Consider the following 24,708-nt stretch of genomic DNA (forward strand, 5'->3'; position numbering starts at 1 on the left):
AGCTCAACTTGTCGGCCTATCCGCCTGTTGGCTGCTCGAAAACTTGGCTGAGCGCCTGAGTGAACGCGGTCCTCCACTCTACACGCACGAACAACCTTAAACTGTAGCCTTCCTGTACTCGTCGACTCGCTGAAGATGCAGTGTGTGAGGCGCAGAGAGAAGGACCAGCTGTGTGCGCCGATAGCCGCTCGCTATTCCCTTGGCGGCGAGATGTGCTGCAGCTAATCCAGCTGAGAGGCCACTTCAAAGAAAGCGCGTGCACGCGCGGAGAGCCTGCCTTCCTTCTTGTCTCCCTTATTGCCTTGTTGCCTTGTACGACGGATTCAAGCGATGCGAGCGGTTGCTTTCCTAGCCACTAATTGCCTACGGAAAAGCTCGCGTCGAACGCGTGACCGTCTGTTATATTCATTTGGATGCACGATCACGGACTTCATTTTGTCCATTTTGTATGATGTGCGATCTCGTGTAACGTCTAGACCAACATTCGGTGGCTATTGATAAAACATGTCTAGACTGGCCAGCACGAATTTAGAATGAACAACTTGATGAGAGTTTTGCGTAGCAAGCAAGCTTGCGAATATCAATGAGACGAACGGAAGAAAGAATTTGACGAAAAGAAACAGCCGAATCGGCAAGTCACACGCCACTTAAATGTTTGTAGTGTGCGATGCTAAGTGGAGCAGGGGTCTGTGCAAAGCCGAATTCACCGCCAACAAGTACGCTTTAACGATCGAAAACGCAAGCTGCCGAACAAGTGAGTCGGAAAGAAAGCAAAGTCGGACGATAATCGAGCAAAACGAGGCGGCAACTTTGTCGCGAGCGGTGAAGAAGCCTCTCGGTCCTGTTCTTCCTGTTGTTCACTGGCATCGGCGGGGCCGACGAGCCCAGCACAAAAGTCTTTTCACGCGAGAGCGAATGAAAAGAGCAGGAGGCTGAGATGGTATATAGGAATAGCAGATAGTGTCGTCGCTTCTCGCGCAAATGCAATTGGAAAGTTGGCCCGAGCGTAAGCATTCGGACTTTTAATTCGCACGGACAAAGTGTCCTGTCTACGCTTTGTTCTCATTATCGCGCGCGCCGGAGCTGTTTATACCAATTCTCATCTGCGCTTGTCCATTAAGCTAGAAAACACTCGATCCAACAATGCTCGTGATAAATTAAAGAGTTCCGCGAGAGACAGACAACGCGCGACGTCGTACTTTCGTCGAGACCTATGTGTCCGTGTGCAGTTCGAATTTTTCGACCCGACAGCGAAAACAAACCTCTATTGCTGGCAAACACTAATGAATCTTTAAATTATGTTGATGGATTTATCTTTGCTCCATTGTTTCCCCAGGTAATCAGTCCTTTTACAATGCCGACTCATATTTCTGCTGGTATCTTTTAGCCATTCAGTCAACATATTTCAATTGTTGCGAACTCAACGTACTGCTCGTCAACTCAATGGGTTCGGGAATTCCAATTGAGTCTTTCAATTTCACAGTAGAAAAACATGACTGGCTAATTTCATTACGGACACTACTTGCACTCAACAAAGAATCAAAGTAAATTGTCGAATCAAATCCGAAGGATCTGTTGATAAATATGCTAAAATGCGACTAAGACTGATTATGTTCGGTATACGATAGTCAAGTCCGAGTTGCGAGTTGAAAGGAACTTGATCGAATTTCTACTTGTAGCAATTTAATAAGTAGCAATGCGTAATATTTAAGCAGTTAGCCCGATTGCGAGAGCAATTAATTAAGCGAAGGGCTTCCAAATAAATATTGATTGATTTATAAGTACATCTTGGACGTAGGTCCATTTATACGCTATCCGAGGAGCAAGTTGTAGTGCTACTGTAACTCGGGGAATTTGAATTATGTGATGCATAGATGAGCATTGATCGGCTTACGTTGACCGACACATTTCCGTTTGCACATTTGATAGCTCGGCATCTATTCCGAATAAACGCTTGTTTCCGTCGGGAGCTGCTTCTTGGAAATGTCTCGGCAATTGTTTGCCAACTTTGCTAATTGAAAAATTTTGTAAAATAGAAAGATCCTTGGTTGCTTACGGCTCGGGAGAAGTCGGATGAAAAGGAAATCCCCGCGCGCACGCTTCCAAGCCAGGAGGAGGAGAAAGAAAGCGTCCCTGATAAAACTTTCAGCGAAAATATTATGACAGCCGGCACTTGGAAAGCGCAGCGCCCAGCAGAACTTGCTGCGAAAGGACACGTATAAAAAAAGAAGCCGCCGACCGCAGACCGCCAAAGAGCCGCGCGAGAGGAAGCAGGCAAAAAGGACGAGGAGCGCGACGAGAACGCAGCGGCATGAACTTTGGCCGAACAGGCCAACTTGAGCGTCATTAGCAGGGGCTCTGACACTCTGACATATACAGCATACAGCACAACAAATGCGATTGACGCCCGAAGCTCTCTGGCGTCAATCGCGCAACGCGCTCGCCGACTCCCCGAGGCTTAGCTGGGTTATCGCGAGCGCACGCGCTAACAAAGGCGGCAAAAGAGCTGGCCGCTCGCTGACGTCAGTCGTTTCTTCTTCCTCTGCTCTGACGAGCAGTCAAGCTAAGGCCAGCGGGTGTCGCACGATCGAGCTCGAAATTAGAGGTCTGCCACTCGTCCGAATTGCCGCGGCGATCGATCGATCGCTCAGCCTCCTCCCTGGCCACTTTCAAGCCCGGCAGGTTGCCCGCCTACTGATCATTGACCCGTCGCTTTCCGTGACTCCAACCACTGCGCCCACTCATATCTAATGGGCCGAGAGATTTCCAATCCTGCAGGCAGTCACCGTTCGTTCACAGCCAACACTCTCGTTGCGAGCGTTTACCACGCGTGAGCTTGCTCTCCTCGTGCTTGTGCAGAACAACAAGTGATACCAAATCCTTCGGATGTCAACGAGCAAATCCGTATCCATCCATCATGCGTCCATTTGCGCGCCACGTCGCATACACCGGGCAGGGCTGCTGCAGCATCCTGCAGCAGGTATAATCCAAATACCCGACCCACGGGCTCTTCCTTTTACAGGTTCCTCGAAAGAAAAGTATTCGTATTCGTTCGACTTTAGCTAGGGGCTGCGCGTCATCTACGTAACCGAACCGGCGATTTCGTTATACCAACTATAGACTTGTGTGAAAAGAGCTAAAACGAGAGCTTGAAAAACAATAAAAAACACACGGGGGGACGAACGCAACGAGGCTCTCTCGGTTGCAAGTTCAAGCATGAAAAATAGGATAAAGCAAAGAATTGGTCAGAGGGAGAGAGACCTAGAGAATTCCGGTGACTAATCAAAGAGAGCAAGAAAAGCAAACATAAATCCCGTGGAAAAAGTGTATCCCGAGGCGCGAGATATTTCGAGCGTAAAGTAGAACCGCCCGTAAAAGATTAATAAAAACTTTATAAAAGCGGCCTCAACTACGACTGCAGCGCAGCGCTTTGCAGCAGGCAAACAAAAACTTATATGAAAATGCGTCGAAGCCCTCAAAAAATAAAGAAAAAATCTCGCGAGCTGGCTTATCCATTTTCCCATTTGCCGGTCTGTCTCTCAAAAGTCTCTTTACATTTCCCACGAGGGTGGGACAAATAAAAGCCAAAACTCGGGCAGCGAAGTCCTCCTCCTATCGATTGCTCGATAATGAAATGCCAAGGCACTCGATTGGCCTGGCTCTCTTTCTCTTTCGTTTTATGCCTTCACGACTGCGTGACTTATGGAGGCAGCCCATTATACGCTTACCAAGTCTCGTATTTTTTAGCTCTGTAGCATTAACGGCCCCTTGCGCGGCTTTATTTTAAAGTTTTATACTCCGCGTGAGATGCTTCCAAGATATAGAATTGCGTGCGCGTGGGGGAGCAGCTGCGGAGCACATGCGGAGCAGATGCGGAGCTTCACTGCCACTTTATACAAGTGTACACACACAGACTTGGACAATGCTATCTGTGTCTCATGAAAATTTCGAAAGTAAACCAACCGCTCTACCCTGCACTACCAAGCAAGCCTCGATAGGACATCACGGACAAACAACTTCGTGCGGAAAGCCTTCAAACGCTCAACGCTCAACGCCGAACGCCAGAGAAGAAACATTCGAACGGATGTTTGGCGGCAATCCGATAATCATTGTATACTGATACTTACAATTAGTAGATATTGAGTCGAGACAGTGATAAGTACTACCCTTGATTTGTTTCTCCAAGCGACATTCTTAATTCATCTGCTAGCGGGACGGCTGACTTAATTCTGAGTGCTTCTACTGATTTTCAACTCTGTCGGTTTATTCTTTAATGAGCTATTTTGCAAGCAATCTGTGCCGATTTCGGTTGATATCAACGTTTTCTAATATTATTGATAAAGTATGATTTAACTTAGATCTTCATTTTTTGAGACAGTGTGCTTTAAAATATTGAAGTAGGAAACGTACTTTCCATTTAATCAAATGTATTTTTTAACTAGCTAATTGTTATTGCTTTCTTGTTTTCTGACCATTTCAAAGCAAACGATTACAACAATTTTTAAACAAACATGAATACATTCCTTCAGAATATTTTTAAGGTCAAACTGTTTACAAACGCATACATTACCACGTATATATTCATCACTTGAAATATATTATATATAACCATTAGGATTTCTTTGCAGCCATAGAAAATACAGAGAACTTGTGGTCTATTCCAGAAGTAGGTATGCAAGAAATCTTCATTACATTAGTTAATATTAGTTGACTCTTGAATCAAAAATATATTTTTTATTTTTCTGAATAAATTCATATCTGAAATGTAGACAAAGGTGTGGGCATAATAAAGCAAAGAAACTGCCACATCTTTCGGTTTCCGATAAATTTTATTAGTGAAAAAGCATGTTTCTTTAAACAACTGATTTTACATACAATTCGCATTAACAAATACGTACTGGCCTGAGATGATATCATGATTCCAAGTTGTTGTTATTTTTATTCATTTAATAGTTTGTAATAAAAAATGAAACCGAGTATGAACTGCAGTTATAGCTCTGCAATTTATATTCCTGCTCGAGTTTTCGTTCGCATTATTAAAGCTGATGATACCTCGTGGATTTTTTCATCACGTGCCCGTTATAGTGCAGTAAAAATATATTCATAAGTAGTTGCTTTTTTTGTCGATACAAAAAAACCAAGAAATTACAAAACTCGACAAGCTTGATTATTAAGCAGTATGGGGATATAATATCCATCACACTTATCTGCTTATAAAGCGACAAAAAGGGGGAAAAACTGAGATCCGTATAAGAAGCTTACAGACTACGTGACGTCGTAGAATAATAAATAAACGAGTCAACCGTACATACATAACAATCCTTCCGCTAAAATTATCTCATGTGATTTGATAATAATTGACTAAATTATTTTTTTGCTCTTTGTTTCGTTTTTTGGTTTTTGCTTTTCACTTACACCGCCACACCGACATTACATCTTACAGTTGTTTACAATTCTTCCTATTTCTTTGCTGCTGATTTTATTTCACATCACACAGGTTTTCAACATGACTCCTTAATTATTATTATCTAACATCATTTATTATATATATATATATATGTATATATATATGTATATATACACACACACACATAAACATTTGCAAAAAAACACGTTTGACTTGTAATTGTGACAAAATTTGAAATTTTTTCTAGCTATTTTTTTATCATCGTCTACAAACTATTTTGTTCAGTCAAAAATGCATATCTCGGTACTCCCTCTCTCTCCCCCCCCCTCTCTCTCTCTCTCTCTCCTTCTCTCTCGCACTCTCTTACTCGGAATCTTTGTTTAGAACGCCGTTTCGATTGCCGCTTTCTCGTGCACATATGTAAGCAAATGCTTGCGAGTACCTGACTAGCACTTGCGCGAACTACAATTAACGAAATTGAGTTTTTTTCTACTTGTTTATGATTGCATTGAATATTATAAACCCGTAAGTGCCAATCAATTATTTTTGCATTTCCGCCAAGTTGCACTGTTTTGTAACGTGGGTGAGAAAAGAGCGTAAAAACATTGTTCACTCATTAGAGTTTTTATCGTTTCACCGATACATAAATCTTCGGTTAGAAGCTTGTATATTAATCTTCGGTGTAGGCTGCTGACTGAAGTGCATCTCGTGCAAGCTTACTTCATTGTGAATCACTAAGAAGTCTAATAATCCAGTGTATCATTGCAATTGATCGAGACGCTCACAGTGCGACCAAAATTGTTTTTTGTTTTCTTTGTTCTTTAGTGATTTTCTTTTTATATTTTTTCAATATAAATCCTTTTATTTTTGTGTCTTTCACGTCAGTATGTAAATATATCGGTCAGCTAGAATTATTTGTTTGTTATACTAGCCGTGAAACAAGTTAACAAAAGTTTTGACGGGAAAACGCACTGTACTGACATAGATAGTCACTGTGTTTATTTTCGAGTAAGGTTTTTTTCCCGTTTCAGACTTTTGACTTTGAATATCTTCGGGCAAAATAAAAATGAAAGTCGCTTATATCCGCGTTTAAAAGTTCATATATACTTATTTTTTTATATTATTTTACAATATTCTGATGGTCAATTGATACTAATCACCAGCCTACAGAAGAGCAATTTCCTCTTATTTGTAAGAATTGTATACAAATATGTACATAAAAACTTAAGTTCTACAAACTTAATCTTAATAATAAAATAATATTGAATTTTGTCATAAAAGCTGTCATATATTTCTTACGTTAGTTAAAAATTCTTAAAAGCGCGTTTGTTTTTTTGTTCATTGATAGTGTATGCCCGAGCTAATCTGCGGGAAAAAGTCTGAATGTCATTATTTACTGGTGTCTATACTTTTGTACGAAAAAAGTATGAGGAAGTAGTGGAATAATTGCACTATTATAATTGTATTGTTACTTTGTTTTTGTTGATTACTCTCTTGTGTAAATCTTCCATTGTCGTCGATGCAAATATGTATATTGCACTTTAGAAATATGTAATGTAAGTGAATCACTCACATTCTCTATCCATGTTTAAACATGCAAACAATTTCTTCATTGATATCTTTTGTTGAAACATTTGTTGAATTGATTATAGTTCGACTTTTGAAATGTATTTAATTGAGATTTTGCCTTTGCTTTATTTTGTTGTTTTTTTTATTATCAAACGATGTCATTTTTTGTTGTGTCTAAAAAAATGAAAAATCTAGTTAACCACGTTACGAGTCATCATCTTAATGAGTATATATATATATAAATATATGATTATCGAAGAACGTTGAATCTTAAGGATCAACGCGATAACAAAGTTTATTTACATGCAAAGTTTTTTTCTTTCATTTTTTCGTGATCTAATTTCAAACCACTTTTCAATCAATCCTTTGGAATTATCAATGACGAAGCCGCGTATGATCGTTAATGAGTACATTTATACTAATTGTAAGTGAAAAGCCACGAAGCAAGACGACAAGAACTTCGCGACGTTTTTCGCAATGATTTACATCGCCGACGTATTACACAGGACTCAAAATACAACAATCAGCTTCGTCTACTCTTTACAAGAAACACATTAACCATGCAGAATTACAACTCATGAGGTATTTCACCAACGTGAACGCATTTCAATGTATACCGTTATTTGCATTTTTCTCGAAAAAAAGCAGAACGGAATAACAAAAGACTGGATTATTGTATAAGTACGTTGCAATGATGTAGAAAAAAGAAATGTACGAATACAGCTACGTATAATAATCGATTGACGACTCGAAAAAAATACAAAGTTGAGAGTGAAGTGTCAGTGTATATGGTGTTTTTGTTCTGCGAGGATTTGAAGCTTACTCGCCAATGTTGCTGGTATTGCCACTAAATCACAACACCGTGGACTCATAAGGCTGAGCCTCGGCGTTGCATCTCCACAACCCTCATTCACCCGCATCGGTCTCTGCGTGCGAGAACTTGAGGAACACTTGCTCCAGCGTGGTCTGACTGAAACTGTACTCCTCGATATCCAGATCGATTTTGGCTGAAAAATAAAAAATAAAAGCGTTGAGGATCGTTGCGCAACTGTCGCGAATGACTCCGTGTACCTTTCTCAAGCTGAACGAAGCATTCAGCCAGAGATTGCACCGAGTGTTGAGGTACGCTAAACACAAGTCTATCGGCGAAGCTTTCCTCGAGTTTAGCGTCCGGGAACATACACGTGACGAAGTCTTTGAGGCAGCTGACTCGATTACCCGACGGCGTCGTCGGCGTACTGTCGCCACCGCGGAGCTTCATCTCCAGCGTGTAGCCAGCCCCGTAGAGATTCTTCAGATGCTGGGTCGAGCCGATGCAGCGAAGCTCACCCTTCACCATGATGCCGACGCGCGAGCAAAGCGCGTCCGCTTCCTCCATCGAGTGCGTAGTCAGGATCGCTCCCCGACCACCCTGCCCATGCGATTCCATTTTGTAAGTTGATTGTCGCGGGCTGGCGGATGACTGACGATGCAATTCGCTTACCTGGAAACTGGCGAGGATCGTGTCCCAGAGGAACCTTTTCGAGCGAGGATCCATACCCGTGCTGGGCTCATCCATGAGGACGACTTTGGGTCCACCAATCATGGCCATAGCGAAGCTCAATTTTCTTCTCGTTCCACCGGAACATTCTTGAGTTCGCTTGTCGGCGTGCTCGTGAATTTGTAGACCAGTGAGATACATGTCGATGATCCTGAGACACATCGATACATCGTTAGCTTGCATGGTCATAAATCGATGTATTACGTGCAGAAGACGGATCGCGTGTACCGACCTATCGACATCGGACTGAGGCACACCGCGTATAGCAGCATAGCACTCAAGGTGCTCCCTGACAGTGACGTTCTTCCATTGAGCGTCGTGCTGAGGGCAGTAGCCCATCTTACGGAAAGCTTCGGACACATGCGAATGAATGGTCTGACCGCCAATTTGTACTCGACCGCGCGTCGGCGCTTCCTCGGCTATAATGATCTTCATGGTGGTTGTTTTGCCTGCACCATTGTGACCCAACAGGCCCAAAACTTCACCTGCCTCTACCGACAGAGAAAGATTACGCACGGCTACTTTTTTCGTTGGCTGTGGCTGTTGCTCCTCCTCGCGTTTCGAGCAGCAGCTGCAGCCCGTCGCCTCTTGTTGACGGTACTCTTTCCGGAGATTCTAGCATGGAGAGAGCAATTTTAATGTCGTTGGCTATGTCTCTGAAGCTGAGAGTTACTCGTCGACTTACTTGCACTACCACGACTGGTGACTCTTGCACGGTCGACGAGTTCATGATATTGAACACCTTTTGTCTTTCGTTCTTTACATCGGTGTCTTCGTGCTCGCCTACGTCGGAATTTTCAACGACTTCTTCGTTGCTCGATGATCCATTGCGCTGTGAAAACAGAAAGTCGGTCGAAAAGTCAAGTCCTCGTGTAGTAAAGTTTTCCATTGATGCAAAATCTAACTTACAGTGAAATTCTTGATGAGATCTCTAACGTTGCCACCGTTCTTCTTTGTGTCTAGTATGAGCAATACCAAGAACCAAAGGGGACAGTGTAGTATCACGCCAACGACCATGACAATGATTTCACTGGTCAGGTAATCGTATATGCTTAGATGATGGCAGGCCGCATTGATCGAGCACATTAGGTGCACCCGATCGACGTAATAAAGCGCCGCGTACGGCACGTACAATGTGTTGGACAGTGAGAATATAACGTGCATCGTGAATGCGGCCATTTCACCTAGATTCACCGATGAGTTCCAGATTATTATGACGTCGACAAGTGGATTTGAGTGGATGGAAAAGCACGAACGAGTTGATACCTACCAACGCTCAACATATCGAGAACCATGACGAAGCAAAACGGTAGGAGTCCGAAGAAGGTAGCAATGTTCGGCAGGAAGCTCTGTGCCGAGTCCATTTTGTCGAACATGTAGGCAAGACAGGAGGAGAAAAAAATGGAAGATGGGCAGTAAAGCATAATGAGTCCGCCAAGAGTTAGGAGAGCTGGCGTTTCTTGCAACGATGGCACGTCGAATAGGAAAATTATGCCGAGAATGCAGAGGCAGATGAAAGCCATCAAGCCGATCAGCACGACAAAGTACGAGAGAAAATACGCGGTGAAGGACAGGCCGTTCACTCGCAGCTGATTCTTCGCTCTGATCTACGGATGAAATTCTCGCGTGAGATTGATTTTCGGCTTGAAATATTTCGTATGACGGGACAGCGTATACCTCGCGATCATAGACCATGTCGACGGCAAGAGTTATGGGCACAAGGACCAGATCCATTCCGATGAACAGTGCAGTGCTGGCTATTCCAATATTAAACTCTTGGGGCTGAGATGTTTGCTGGAACGGATGCGTCTTCACTCTTATCGGCTCTGTCTGGTCGATAGCGAGGGTTCTGAAAGTTTTGCAATCGATTTTTAAGGGCATAAAATCATCGATATTTTCCCTATTTTTCACGTCTCATTCGAAAGCTTTTTTTCACGAGTTATCGTTCAAAAATAATTAGGCCTTCGAGCCACATCAGTTACATTCTCGTCCAAGTCGATTAACCCGTGCATCCCAATTAAAAATTCATGAGAAATTCTTACTTGCGAAATGCGTTGGTAAAGACATTCAAGACCAGCGGCAATGAATGTTGCATGGTATCATTGTATATGACCGTGACATTAATCTTCGTCACATTATAGCCTGTGACGTTGAGTATGGCCATATGAGGTGCCCGATCCAACAAGTCGCCGAAGGTCCCGTCGTATTCGTGCGTATAGCCAATCACTTGGTTCAGGCTGTTCGTCAGTTCCGTCATATCTTGACCCGAGCTGTTGACGTACAGAATCTTCGTGTCGTTTCCGTAAGTATCTGCAGAATTTCACGTGATTAATTTACCGATAGGTCTGCTACTAAGTTTAATGTTAAATTTAATAGTCGAAAATGAAGTTTCCGCTGTTCGATCAATGTAATGACGCTTAACCAAGGTTTATTGTTCTTTCGGGGGCAAGTTCGACGTGAAATGAAAACCTGCGATGAATGCTGGCTGTTCAGCAAAGAGTTGTGTTGGCCTATGCATTTAATTCGGAACAACTGGAGACAAGAAAAGCACTTGCTTTTGTGAAAAGGGACTGCATTTACCGTTTTTATTGAGTTCCAAGCTCTGCACCTTGATGTCGACGGTCTGTATACTTTTGAGATAGAGGCCGAGAGCGACAAGGGCGAGCGGTGCAACGATCGTAAAGTACAGCAGCTGTATGCTCCTGAAGAGTCGCAAGACCCTAATGCGTAGCATGGCGTAGAAAGCTTGCATTGCCTTAGGCCTGATGTTGATGGGGTCCAAGCCGAGACCAAGTATCGCTGGACTCTTGTCCTGCTGCGAGCCACTCTCGGGCAGCTCGCTTATATCTGTGTATAGAGTAGCACAACGACGAAATAGTCAATTGGCGAAGGATGTGCTCGTGGCTAATTGCGTGCAGACAAAGCGAGATGAGGCGAGACAGAGCACGACTTGAAAATGAAGGTTATTTTATCGTTTGTCTTCTCTTTAGCTCTACATGATACTATTTCACGCTACTGATTTTTAGTGTTTATTTACATGCTTAGCATATACTTATTTATAAGATTTGTCGCTGGCGACCATGGATACATAAATCGACACGGCACACATAACAATGCATGAGAGATACTGCATGACTGACAGCTTGAGTGTGCGTTATAGATCATTTTAAAGGGGTACCTTTTAAATTTTTTGGAGTGAAAATGCTACCAAACTCAAGCCTCATTCTTGACAGAGTCTTTTCTCGCTCGCTCTGAATCGTTGGTGGCATTTTAACTCGAAAAATTGAATAAGAAACTCACATATAAATACTGCAGAATCAATCTACATTAGGTTTCTTTTCCCTTTGTCGTTTATCAATAGCCACTTTGCCGAAAAAAGAGCGATTGACAAATCAAACAACTTGGTCTTTGTCAAACTTGGCTTACCTTTCAGCTGAGAGTCATTCTGTATGAGAGCACCCTCGTTCTGTAGACTCTGGTAAGACGTGCTCTTTGACTGGAGAGACAAGGAACGACTGAGTGCACGATTTCTCACCATCTTTTTCGAAAGATTATCCATCGTGCAGTCGGTCTCCTCGTCCTTTTCCAGGTGTAAGAACACTTCTTCCAGAGTGGTCATCGACACACCGTAACTGCTGATGCCCAAACGGAGTGCTTTGCTCTTGATTTCGTGCTCGATCGCCGAGAACAGTGGTGCGAAATTATCCACCGAGTTGTGCGGTAGAATGAAGCTCAGTTCACGACCGTGACGTCGCGCCTTTTCAGCTTTCGCCACGTGCGACAATACCAGCCGGGCAATTGCGCTTTCACGCGAGTTACCCTCCAATACCATCCTGAAAAACAGAGCACACGCTAAATGAGCTTAATGCTCAACTACGTGCTTGCGTTTGCGTACGACAAAAAGAACTCACGTGAGATGGTATCCGATTCCAAATTTATTTTTAAGGAACAACGAACTACCGCAGCAGCGCAGCTTGCCCTTACTAATTACAGCTTTCCTGTCGGCGAGAATATCAGCTTCGTCCATGAAGTGAGTCGTCAGCAATATAACTTTGCCGTGACGACGCGACTGAAGGAATGACCACAACTGCCGACGCGAGTACGGATCGACACCCGCCGTCGGCTCGTCGAGAATGATGATTTTGGGATCGCCGATGATGGCGATTCCGACCGATAGTTTTCTCTTCTGACCGCCGCTGAGATACTTGGCGAAGGTGTCGGCTTTATCCATTAGGTCTATGTCTTTCAAGGTCTTCTTAACCTACGTAAGAAGTAAATAACGTAAAAGACGCGTAGCACGTGTTGTCTTGTCGAATTTAAGACCCAAGTATCCGTAAGGGTCATTCGGACTTACCTCGTGACCGATCTGTTTCCTCGGAATGCCGCGCACCGCAGCGAAGAACTCGAGATGCTCGCGAGGCGTCAGCAAATCGAAAAGAATGTCGTGCTGCGGGCACACACCGGTCATGCTACGAACCATATGCATGTCGTTGGAGTCCCTCACGTCGTAGCCAAATATCAGTGCAGTACCGGAAGACGGCGAAGTCAGTCCCGTGAGAATGTTGAAGAGCGTTGTCTTGCCAGCGCCGTTGTGACCGAGAATCGCGGTTATCTGGCCCTCGTAAATGGTTAAATTTATGCCGTTCACGGCTTTTACTTCGGCACGTCGACACTTGGTGTACGATTTGTAGAGGTCGACGATCCGAATCGCCTCGCGACCTTTCATTTCGCGCACCACTGGCTCCACGTCGCGGTTCGCTTCCTCACCGGGGATGAAACTATTCGATTCGCCGTTCACTGTCTGAGGTGCTCGTGGCGTTTTAGTCTTGCGACACCAGAAATTACATGCAAAGCAAAACCATGGCGGTCGTTTCACACCGTATTCACCTGTAAATGTTTCTTTTTAGAAAACCTTGTATTGCCTCTTGTATAAAGAAGACAAATTGCACGAATACAAGTTTAGAAAATGTCTCAACTTTTGTCTTCTCACTACAGTTTAGGTAAGTTCTCAACCTTCGATTTACAGATTGATAAGAAGGAAAAGATTTGTTGAAATCGACAGAGTAAGCTTACTGGGAATAACGGAGTCGAGGTAATAGGCAAGCATTCCATATAAAATGATATCCAAGGACATCATGACGAGGCTACCACCAAATGGCATTCCCGGACCCGACCAAAGATTGTCAAAATTTACCCCTTCGCCTTGCAGGTCCAACACGAGTGCCTGCAAACACCAAATAGTTCCCATAGAGTCGATGCTGTCTGTGAGCTCAAGCCAACTATTGATCGAAACGTACCTTGTCCATTGCCAAGGCAACTCCCGTGGGGCTAATCAACGACACAACCCAGAAAGATATCGAGGTCGAGTCGTCGACGAACACTTGGATAAAGTACATTAGGCTAAGTATCGTCACTGCAAAGTTACCAAGAACTCCGGCAGTCTGCAACAAAAAACACAGACGTGAAATTTGTTCGTATCAGAAAGTTGGCGAGGAATAGCTTCCACTTACTCGTGACTTATCGAAGAACGGCGTAATCATAAAACCGAACATGATGACGGAGAAGCTGTAGAGCACGACCAGTAGGAATATCGGCAGGAAGTCCGTGTGCTGGAACATTTGCAAAGTGAACAGCAACACGACTGCAACTGCCGAGAGCAGCAGAACGAAAATAGCATAAAGGATAAACCACGATAACCTGTAAGCAATAAGCGACCTCGATAAGCCTATCAATTTCCCATTTCCTCGGGATTCGCCAAAAACAAATGCCATTACCAAAATACTGAATCTTTGAGGCCCATAATCTTCATGCCCTCTTTGATTTTATTTTCTTTCTCGCCGACGATAAGTATCAGTAGATATGTAATGAATTGCGAGAGTGCTAGCACCATGTACAGAGGAATCACGACGCGAAAAGCGAGCATCCAATCTGTGAAAGGAAACCGATATCGCGGAGACGATCTATTATAAATAGGATTCGATAAAGTGAAGCGCACACCTTCTCGAAAAAGAGAAGCGCACAAATACGTCGGAATAATTTACCTGCTGTATACGCTTCCTTTGGAAACATTTCCAGCTGGACATTCGGTACTCGGATGTTGCTGTTGCCTGTATCCAACTGCAAATATCAATAACGATAGTATTCAGTGCACATTCAGATCTTTCGTTTTTTCTTTACAGATAAGTCAGTTAGATTACTCGAGTTTTGGTAGTGTCTATAACTATTTGCAAGGCCATGAAGCCGGATAAAATATAATTATTGACTGGGCATGTGGCGCCGGTATCAAAGGACAGAATACCACCCATCCAGTGACTGGTGTTCTTCCGACAGGTCACCGAGGACGAGAACAGCTCGGTCGGCCTCGGTGGCGTTACGTACCAAGGATTCGTCCGTATTTCATACCTGTAACAATTTCATCGCCGATGTCATTGACCAAACACAACCACTCGCCGTGACAGAACGCGATTTGCATGTTTTCACAAAGAATGACAAAACGAGCCGAATATTCATTTGTTTACGTATTGCTGCGTGGGAAGTATAGAGGCACAAGTTATCTATACTCACAGTAAACGACGAGAAATTGGCTGAGGATCCTCGAAAATGACTGCTAGTGGTACATTGTAGGGATCCTTCCAATAAGCGGCTTGTAAATCGTCCTTAGTATCGTAGACAACGAAATTTAGGGGAAACTTGCCACGATATTTCCACATAGATGACCACAACACGTTCATAGAGTTTAGAAAAGCCTGCGAGCAAGCTCGGTTTCAATGTTTTTCTCTTTTCTTAATGAAAAAGCCCAGGCTTACGCAGCTGTCCAGTTATATACTTACGAGAGTTTCCGTTGAATTGGGCACAACGGCAATAGTATTGTTGTTATAACTATTAAACCACTTGAAAATGCTCATTTCCCGCTTCTGAGTCGTAATCGCGGGGTAGTTAGGATTCGGTATAAAAACCTTCACCACAATCAATATCCCAAGGGTATATAGAGGAAGAAATATCTCCTGAAATTAAAATAATGCATCCTCGTATAGTTCAATTTTATAGTATTTTGATAAATGAATTCAGCAAATTGTATTTGCATTCGAAACAAGTTGATTTTTCAATCGATATCCTCGTCACAGCTATTTTTATAATTGTTGTTCGAGAGACCTATCATTCAACCTCATCTCCTGCAGCATTCCTATTAAATAAATACCTATGAACAAATTTTACCGGGAAACGTTTACTCCTGCCTTGGTTAAGGGTCAAATATAGAAAATCTTTTCAATCGAATGCATAACAATCTAGCCGTACAATTTCATTTTACAGCTTGTGTCGTTCAAAGTAGTCAAGAAATTTCATAATATCGCGTATATTTTCGTTTTCATGCAGCGCCAACGTTACTTTGAACATCATCGCCGTCAAGCTCGTAATTTATTTACTGCATACGCACAAACATAACCGACCAAACAAGAGCTGAACAAACTAACTCTACCCTGAAATCACGTCAGTTGAAAAACGATCAATCTTGTGATCCAAGAAAAGTCATAAAAACAGCAAAACTATAAATAAGCTGAAATAAACGAGATCGAATCAGCGCTCCAAGTGAAAACCATACTTAATGCCAAGGCATTCCTCTCGACAATAAGACGAGCGGCGTGCTAGAGTGGCCAGGCTGCTAAATAAAGCTTATCTAAAAAAAAGTCATAAAGCCGTTGCACGGATGAGAGCAAGCTCGGCACGAGAGCAAGTGACGCCTCTAGGGGGGGTTACGCTCGTTGCCATGACGCCACGAGTAAACTTGGCCTATACCCGACATTGCCTTTTCGATTTGCTCTAGTCTCCTTTTTGTCGCCGTAAGGCTAAAAATTCACATGTCTTTCTTCGTCGACATCGTTAGCGAGGATTCCTTCTATGAAAATCTGATGCTCGGTGTCTCCAAGCTTCTCGAAGCGAATCCTTGCGTGAAAAACGTACAACTCGAACGTCGTGGCGCCTGTGACAGAGCTGCTCTCTCCACCTGGGAGCAGAAACATTGTTGCCTGTTGACCGAGGATTTGAGAAATTTTTACGCGTCTACCGATGGATTTTTACTCACATGGAGCTTGGAGATATCAGGTTTTTAATACTTCTCTTGTGCTTTTTTGTTTTGTTTTTTTTTTTTGCACCGTAACATCGTTTATTGGATCGTAGCCGGGCAGTACAGCTAATTCGCTTAGAGGAAGCATCGCAGGGTGTTCCTTGCTGATTAATTGACTACAGGCAATTTGTTGTTCTATGTGAGTGTCGTTTGTTTACGTTGACGGCACGGTAGAAAACGCAAAAGTCATTTGTTCATTAGCGAGAAAGCGACAATTAATCATCTGGAGAAGTGTTAATTAATTTAATCAAAGGACAAAGTCGCTATTTCGATGCTAACGGTTTCCTGATTAGCTTTTCTCTTCGCTTTTACCAAACTTAATTGTGGCCTGTCATTCAAATATAACTATCGCTAAATAACATTTTTTTCTATTGCGCTCCTTGAAAAAACAAATCGATTTGCAGAGGTAGCTTTCAATGTCTTATCAATATCAGTTTGGAAAAAATCTCGTCTTTCCGCGTTATTCATTCAGTAGGTGCAACTTGTATTTCCGTATTACTCATTCAGTAGGTGCAACATCGCTTTGTCATTATTTATTGAAACGAGCTGAGTGAGCGCGCATATAAAGTAAAAATTATATTAATTCCTTCTCTCCCCTTCCCATCTCTCTCTCTCTCTCTCTCTCTCTCTCTCTCTCTCTCTCTCTCTCTCTCTCTCTCTCTCTCTCTCTCTCTCTCTTCCATATATTCTTTCTCAAAATAAATTCGATCGACATAAATTCGAGAAAAGAGATCAAGTCTCTTTGTAGCTTTTCTTTATGAATTTCCAATTAACCTCAACTGAAAAGCTCTTTATAAACTAATTTTATCTAGCTTCTATTCGTTCGATAATACAATCTTGCCAAGTTACGAACAATATATATATCAAGTACATAAAAAGATGCATGTGCACCTCAAAATGTAAAAGTTAATTTGATTGATTATTTAAATTACCCTCTCTTGTTCTTACTGAAATGCAGCAGAATATTTCAAACTAAGATGAATTAAATCTACCTGACTATCGCGACTATCTATCTGACACACAGGCGAGGAGTTTCCAATCGGTCGGATGGAAGTAAAGGAGCTGGTATCACTTAGACGTCACGTTGGCGTACCAATCAACAACAACGCCAAAGATCAAACCGTCGAGTCGACAAGTAGTAATACCAGTGTAAGCAGCGACGAAGTTAAATCAATGATTGTCGAACCAACATTTGGTGGGTCACGGTGTAAACTTTTCGAGTTGGCCGAGTGCGCACATTGTCGCATTTTTTTGGCTTACCAACTACAACCCGATCAAGACGAGCCGTCGGTTTGGCTCTATAATACGCCAACCAATCGATGGCATTATTTGGCAGATAGCTTTTCCAAATATTTCCGCATGATGCTCGTGCATCTTGGACTGCCGATGTGGCAAGTTTGCGCTGCTGGACTGCAATTACCTACGTGGCTTGAACAGGTTGGATTTCTTCAATTGTTAGTTTCTCTTGATTGCTGATTGCTGTTTCGAAATTGATTGAACTTTTGGATGGAATTATAACTATCTTGCCGAGATATTCGAGCTTGGATGATATGGATAGCTCGGCTCTGTTGATGTACCGACAGTGGCTCGATTCCAAGCGAAACGAAATGAGCGAAAAGAAATAATGCCATTCCAAGTTGTTTATTTTTTATATCGATGCGACGAGCACTACTTGATCGCGGTCTGTCAACATTCATCTTTTATTTATTATTTATTTATCTTGAATACTGCACGAGCGTATATTAAGAAAAAAACTTAAAGAAAAGAAAAGCTCGAAAGCACTTTTGTACAGGTCTACCTACTAGTCGGTCCGCACCTACTACCGTCAACGTCAGCAGCGACCGCCACTCGAAGTGTCTCCACGGATACCAGCTTGTGGAACGACGGTCCAATCAACGTCATCGATCCTGGTGTATTTCGTGGCAAAGACCACCACTATGCGAACACTACTGGCAGCGGCGGCGCTGGTGCCGGTACCAGTAGCAAGCAGAAAACAACTACCACCTCGACAACCGCCTCGACTTCCACGTCAACCAGCAACGCTAGGAAAAAATTGTCTTCTCACTGATGTTCTGGCATCCTTGGCCCAATTGGCACAAATAAGACAACAACTGCTTGCCAACGGATACATGGAATGCGTGAAAAATGCGTTTTTCTTATCCTCGCCCCTCCTATATTCAATGGTTTTCCTCGCGAGATGATCATTAATAGCGGGTTTTTGCTAATTAGACTAGCGCGAAGAACGCACAACAACCAAAAACGAGCATAGTTTCTTTATCGATCAATCTTTACGTACCGCCGTTGTTTTTCTCTTTTCTCGTTTCTTTAGAAGGAGATTTCTAATGAGCATGGCTCGCAACTGAGAGAAGTACACCCCGCAGGAACCCATTCTGCCTTCGGCCGCTTCTGTCAATATCTGCAATGAGAAAACAATTTTCGAATGTTAGGCAAGCTCATTCGGCAGAAAATATTTAAATATTCGACCACGGATGTCTCGTTATTTCATTCATTCTTATGTGTACCTTGCAAATTAATATTCTGTTTTAATAAAACTCACAGTCGTCGCTCCTTTTTAATCGCAGCTAAATGTGCTCTTAATTTTTATTTTTCTAATCTAATTCGCACCGCTTACGTCAAATATACACTTAAGGTTCCCACATATAATTCTACACCTAAATAGCCAACTAAAATATATATAGCATAAAGGAAAATTGGTTACCTCTTCCCCTCATGAATTGCCTAAACTAAACATAGTTGCTACTTGAAAGCAATAATATTGATAAATGTTACAGCCTAGATGACAACTAATCCATTTTGGAGCGTTCTATCTAGAAGTTGCATCATGAAAAAATAAAATAATTCAAGGATCATTTTTAACTGTCACCGGTATTGTGTTTTACGTCGAAAACAAAATATTAGCGCTAATCATAACCAAACAAGAGTTACTCAAGCATGGAAAATTTCTTTGCAAAGTTTTACCGATTAATTGTTTGTCATACATGAAAATTAAATATCGACTACTGATACAAGGAATATAGCGGTGTGACTTAATATAGATCGTAGATGATGTGACGAGCCTTATTTTAAAATAAATTTTACAATTTAGTCATTGATAGGCTGTCATATTGAAATGTGTGCTACAATTACAAAATTACAAATAAGCTTTCATGGATTATGATGATAAATACATCATCAGTAAAGCTTTATTTAAAAATTATCGATATTAAGGTAATAATGGTTTTGTTATAACGTGCGCTAATATTTCCTTTCCGATGTATTTATCTTAATAAGCACCAGTGACAGCTCAAAGTCATCGCAGATTTTTTAATTTTTTCATGATGAAATCGCTAGATAGGATGCTCCAAAATTGATTTGCTATAATCTAAGCTGTAGCATTTATCACTATTAATCTTTTCAAGCAGCAACTACATTTCTTTTAGAAAAATCATTACATGGAAAACGCGACAAATTTTCTCTAAATATAAAATATTTTAGTTAGCTATACAGTTGTACGGGGGCAGCTTCAAATTTGTAATGTTACACTCGTTAATTATTTTCACGTCTTGCGTCTGACTATTTAGTGAAAATATTTCCAACGCTGTTGAAATATTTTCACTACAGATATGATTATAAAACCAGTCTAGCTTTCATTGAACGCCCTATGTTAATGATTAAGTATATTTGTATGCGTTGTACATTTATTTAAATAGTAACATAAATTAAAATTATAAAATGTACTTTATCTACCCTTAACTATAAAAATATGATGAACGTACATGTATAAGTTTAAAGCTATTTATAAAAGTAAATAAAAAGTAATAAAAATAGACGGAATTTATTTGGCGTTTACACAGAGGTCGAATCCAAGAAACTTTTTAATTTACTTTATGAGACACTTGTTTGTAGGTTTATAATCTTTAACATAGGCATAGGTTGTTTCTTTCAAGTAAATCTTGTAATTAGTGATTTTACGCAGAATTTAATTATGAATCATTTATCTGCAGATATGAGCTTATTCGTTGGTAAGCTTAAATTCCACGCTCGTATACTTCATCTTTTATATAATTATAATTTAAGTTGAAGTTACAATATATGTACATTAGAACAAACGAAGCAGGATAATAATCGTTCGATTGATAATTGCGACATTAATATTACCGAAAAAGAAAAAAATTAATGTGAAAACTTATTTAATTTATTTAATGAAACTATAGCAGCAGTAATAAAACGTTGAATATGATGATTCCATTTTTTTCTTTTTCAAGCCAACAAAATGTTGTCGTAGTACTTTTCCATGTGCGCAATAGTCATCGGTACTTTTCCAACTAGTTCGTTCTGGCTTTTATTAAACACAGGAAACTCATAATTAATGAACTAATCGAACGTAAAACGAAGCATATATTATGAATCTAGTACACTGGGAAAATATTTTTTTGGTCGTTTAGTTATTTGAACTTGATTTCGTCGAAATGAAAACCTTGGCACGAAACGAGCATGAGACAATCGATAGTCCATTCTCCGATCGTTCCGTGCGAGCTCCTGAAGGAAATGTAAAACAACCAGGTAGCAATTCTCGGTGCAGGCTTTATTGAATGCCAATCAAATCTAATTAGTAAGCTAAATTATTCAACCGATCATGAAACAAGCTTGTTACAGCTTCGTCGAATTCAGTTCAATTAAACCGCGAGATACAAGCGAATAATTGAATTACACGTCAGTAGTTTTTTTTCTCAGCCAGCAGGTTCCACTGCGTGAAGCTTAAACCAATATACATAGCTTGATGAAAAAGAGTTAACTTATTTGTCGTAATACGTACTTTGATCGTCGAGTGTATAATCTGTTACGTGCGTGTTAAATAAATACGACTCGTAGATGACGTATACGCACTCGCGCCCGAGAAAAAGTCTTGTGTGACATTTGGAAAAATAATAATAAAGCCGTATTTAACTGCGGGAAGAAGGTCAGCCTTATATAAAAAGCGCCAATTTTAGATGTGAATAAAACCTGGTCGTCGAATAGCATCTTACCCTTCGTCACATGTTGCTGCCACGTGACTGTTTGCTGGATAAATTATGGATGAAGGTAACCTGTCGCGAGACTGAGTATTCTGTATGAAAGCTTACACTTCTCGATTAAAAGGCGGTTGATTCACGGACGTACAGTACGTGTCTTCCACTGACTTACCAATAAATAAAAATAGGTATACACGCTCTCTAAATCAATGTTATTTTGATGGACGAAAGAGGAACGATTCATAATGGAACAATATTTGCGACGTCGTTTAAAATTAATTTGCACGACGCCAGTAGGTTACGTTTCGAATCAATGTGCCGCGTCTATGGTGTGTACGGTTTAGAGTGTAGGTGTGCGCGCGCCTAGTAGTAGTAGAGTAAAGTTCGCAAAAGGAAGAAAAACATGAAGACGAATGACGAGATGAATGACGTAGCTGAACCTGCGCTACCGACATTGAAATGTGCGCGATAAAAAAGAAAACGTTTCTCTATCGGTAAAGCTCAGTTTAATGGATGCCGTGTTGGTTAAACACGCGAACGAGCGAAAGGAGCCTTAATTTGATCTAAGTGAGGTGATTCGCAGGTTATCATGGCGCGCCGTGTGCTATACAAGCAGGAAAATCAATATTAATAGGCGAGGTCGATTCGACAGGCGTCCATTCTCTCCAGCTCTCTTCCGAAACACGCGACACACGACCACCCGCGTCCCCTTAAACGAAACTGGAAACTTGCCTCGAAAGGACAGAGGAACAAAAGAGGAGGCTCGCTCGCGGCCTTCTCCTTGTTCCTCCTTCTGGAATCTCTTAAAACGAGGAGTGCGCATCGAGTCGAAAGCCAAAAAGAAAAAGAAGAGAGACGGAGAGACAGTGGCAAAGAGCGAGAGCGTTGTGTGGGCCCGGTTGCTGGTGTGCGTGCGCATGGTATGCATGCGCGCGTCTGCACCGCTGGCTGTGCTCGGGGAGTATCGACCGTCGTCGAGTTTCGTGTGGCGAGCGCGGGGAGAGGGCTGCTTTCGGAGAAAGAGCGAGCTTGCGCGCGCGCACAAGCCACGTGAAAGGTGTACAGGGACAAGGCGAACAGCGAGCGCGACGGGGGCCGCGCATACGCCTTCGCCACGACGCGACCTTTTTAATGCTCGAGACCAGCGTCGCCACCGCGTCGAGACCGCGGGCTCGGGACTGTGCTCGCGCAGGCCGACACTGGCGGCCGACCAGAGATTCACCGCGGTGCCGATCGATCCAAGCTCGCAAGCTCGCAAGCTCGCAAGCTCGCAAGCTCGCAGGCTCGCTCCGGGAACAAAAGCGCGAGGCGACGACAAAGGCGATCGATGCGGAGCAAGAAGCCGGAGCAAAGGGCTCGAGGGCTGCTACCTGCGTGATCTCGCCAGCCTCAGCACCAGGCCTGTCCGCCAAGACTTCCATCGAGGCCGGGCCGATCACGAGGTGGCGCGGTTGTTACCGCCACACCTCCTCCCTGCTGCCGCTGCTGCTGGTCGTCGCTGCTGGCCGGCCGCCGTCGCCGCCGTCACCGCCGCCGCCGTCACCGCCGCCACTGCTGCCCCGCGGTGCATCCGCTGCTGCGGCCGCAGCAGCCGCAGCTGCACGCTCCGCATCGGCACTCGCTCTCGCACTATCGACTGTCACCAGCTCTACTGACAATGACATACAACACCTCTTCGGCCGGCCGCCTGCCACCTGCCACCTGCCACCTGCCGCCGCTTTTCCGACACCGATTCGCCGGGCCGCTTCCTCTGTCCGCGAGAACCACGCAAATGTATATGCAGCGAACGCGACAGCGCGCAAAGAGCGCAAAGAGCGCTCTGCCCCTGCTCGGCCGCTGCTGTTCCGCGTACGTCGACCAGCGACGCCAGACTGCCACGCGAGCGCTTCCCCTCCCCTTCGCAACACCAGCGCACTACACACACCTACACTAGCGCGCGTGTGCCCCTTTCTCTGCTGCAGCGCCGCGACGCGCGGGCAATGACGATGAGCGATCATCGGATCCCCACCTAGCCTACCCCCTTCGGCCACTGCCGACTGCCACCAGCCAATGTCTTGCTTGGATTTTCAAAAGATGATGCTTCAATGGGGTTTCCAATCATCGGCAAATGCGATCTTGTTTGTTTCAATTCAACAAGTTCTTTCTTGCTACGTCAAACTGACCTCCTTTTCGTATTTTTTCACTGTAGAATCTGGCTTTTCTGCCCTCTGAAGGCGTGGAGGATGATGGAGGTGAGCACATTTGACATTCAAATTATTTTTGAGCAACTGATTCCGAAACGATGCATTGCAACTTCAAATTAGACTTAGTTTGACAAAAATCTCCAATTTTAATAAAAGCTTTTTTTCCACTCTGGAACGCACAATACTCGGATTCAGGGAAAGTTATAAAAAGCTCATGCAAACATTGTTCGGGATTGCTAAAATTTTTCACTTTTTTCGCCGAACAAATTTCACGAATGTATGCTTTAATTATTGAAAAATGAATATTATTCAACGTCGAGTACTTTTGTACAGATAACAATAGACAAACGTGAGTAGAATAATGAATATTAATTAAATTAATATTAATAAAAGAAAAATCTAGATCAACGCTCTTTACTCGGCGAAGTAGTCTGTTATCACAGAAGTAGCAACCTCGTTTGAACTTGTTCTGTTTTGCGGCTAAGAAGAAGCGAAACGGCGCGTTGGAGAACACAAGTAATTACTTTCAAGTGCTGCAAATTGTTTTTCTTTTTTTTGAGAAAACTAGGCTGACAACACTAGAGTTCATCTCGTTATCAGAACGCGCTCGGCCGTAATCATTTGCTCTCGGCGCCAAATTTATTTTGAAAATCAACTTGTTCGAGAACTTTGTTGTTGATCAAACGGCGAGTAACATTTTTCAAATGTTATTTGATCCGAAAGTAACAAATATTATAAGCTTTTCTAGCTTTAAATAATAACATAGAAACGAGGATAATGGCAATTTGACCTGGTGTTCTCGTTGTCAGTCGAAAAACTATTATTTAATAATTGTCTCATAACGCATATGAGCTTCAACAGAAAAATCTATTGTT

At 42.6% G+C, this 24,708-nt stretch overlaps 2 protein-coding genes across 3 annotated transcripts; one reads left to right on the forward strand and one right to left on the reverse strand.

Annotated features, from left to right (window-relative positions):
• Positions 1–4,816: 4,816 nt before the first annotated feature.
• LOC131666775 (cholesterol transporter ABCA5-like) lies at positions 4,817–23,532 on the reverse strand. Of its 2 annotated transcripts, XM_058939672.1 has the most exons (24): positions 23,021–23,532; positions 18,935–19,054; positions 15,347–15,520; positions 15,081–15,262; positions 14,714–14,918; positions 14,558–14,633; positions 14,291–14,444; positions 14,027–14,213; positions 13,814–13,957; positions 13,590–13,740; positions 12,871–13,403; positions 12,428–12,777; positions 11,943–12,349; positions 11,695–11,790; positions 11,097–11,363; positions 10,559–10,826; positions 10,194–10,365; positions 9,787–10,123; positions 9,426–9,700; positions 9,202–9,348; positions 8,749–9,131; positions 8,460–8,667; positions 8,048–8,387; positions 4,817–7,983 (listed from the first exon to the last, which is right to left on the reverse strand). In XM_058939672.1, exons 1-24 carry the CDS (start codon positions 23,069–23,071, stop codon positions 7,883–7,885), a joined length of 5,328 nt encoding a protein of 1,775 aa, XP_058795655.1. In that variant the 5' UTR covers positions 23,072–23,532; the 3' UTR covers positions 4,817–7,882. The 2 variants fall into 2 exon arrangements, with proteins under 2 accessions (XP_058795655.1, XP_058795656.1); XM_058939673.1 differs by lacking the exon at positions 11,695–11,790.
• On the forward strand, positions 16,294–18,908 carry LOC131666776 (tubulin polyglutamylase complex subunit 2). The gene is made up of 3 exons (XM_058939674.1): positions 16,294–16,616; positions 17,663–18,075; positions 18,431–18,908. The coding sequence occupies exons 1-3, from the start codon at positions 16,373–16,375 to the stop codon at positions 18,704–18,706; spliced, it is 933 nt and encodes a 310-aa protein (XP_058795657.1). The 5' UTR covers positions 16,294–16,372; the 3' UTR covers positions 18,707–18,908.
• Positions 23,533–24,708: the final 1,176 nt, after the last annotated feature.

The sequence above is a fragment of the Phymastichus coffea genome, unplaced genomic scaffold (genome assembly GCF_024137745.1).
Source record: "Phymastichus coffea isolate CEN01 unplaced genomic scaffold, Cenicafe_Pcof_1.1 PCOF00061, whole genome shotgun sequence".
NCBI classification, from domain to species: Eukaryota; Metazoa; Arthropoda; class Insecta; order Hymenoptera; family Eulophidae; genus Phymastichus; species Phymastichus coffea.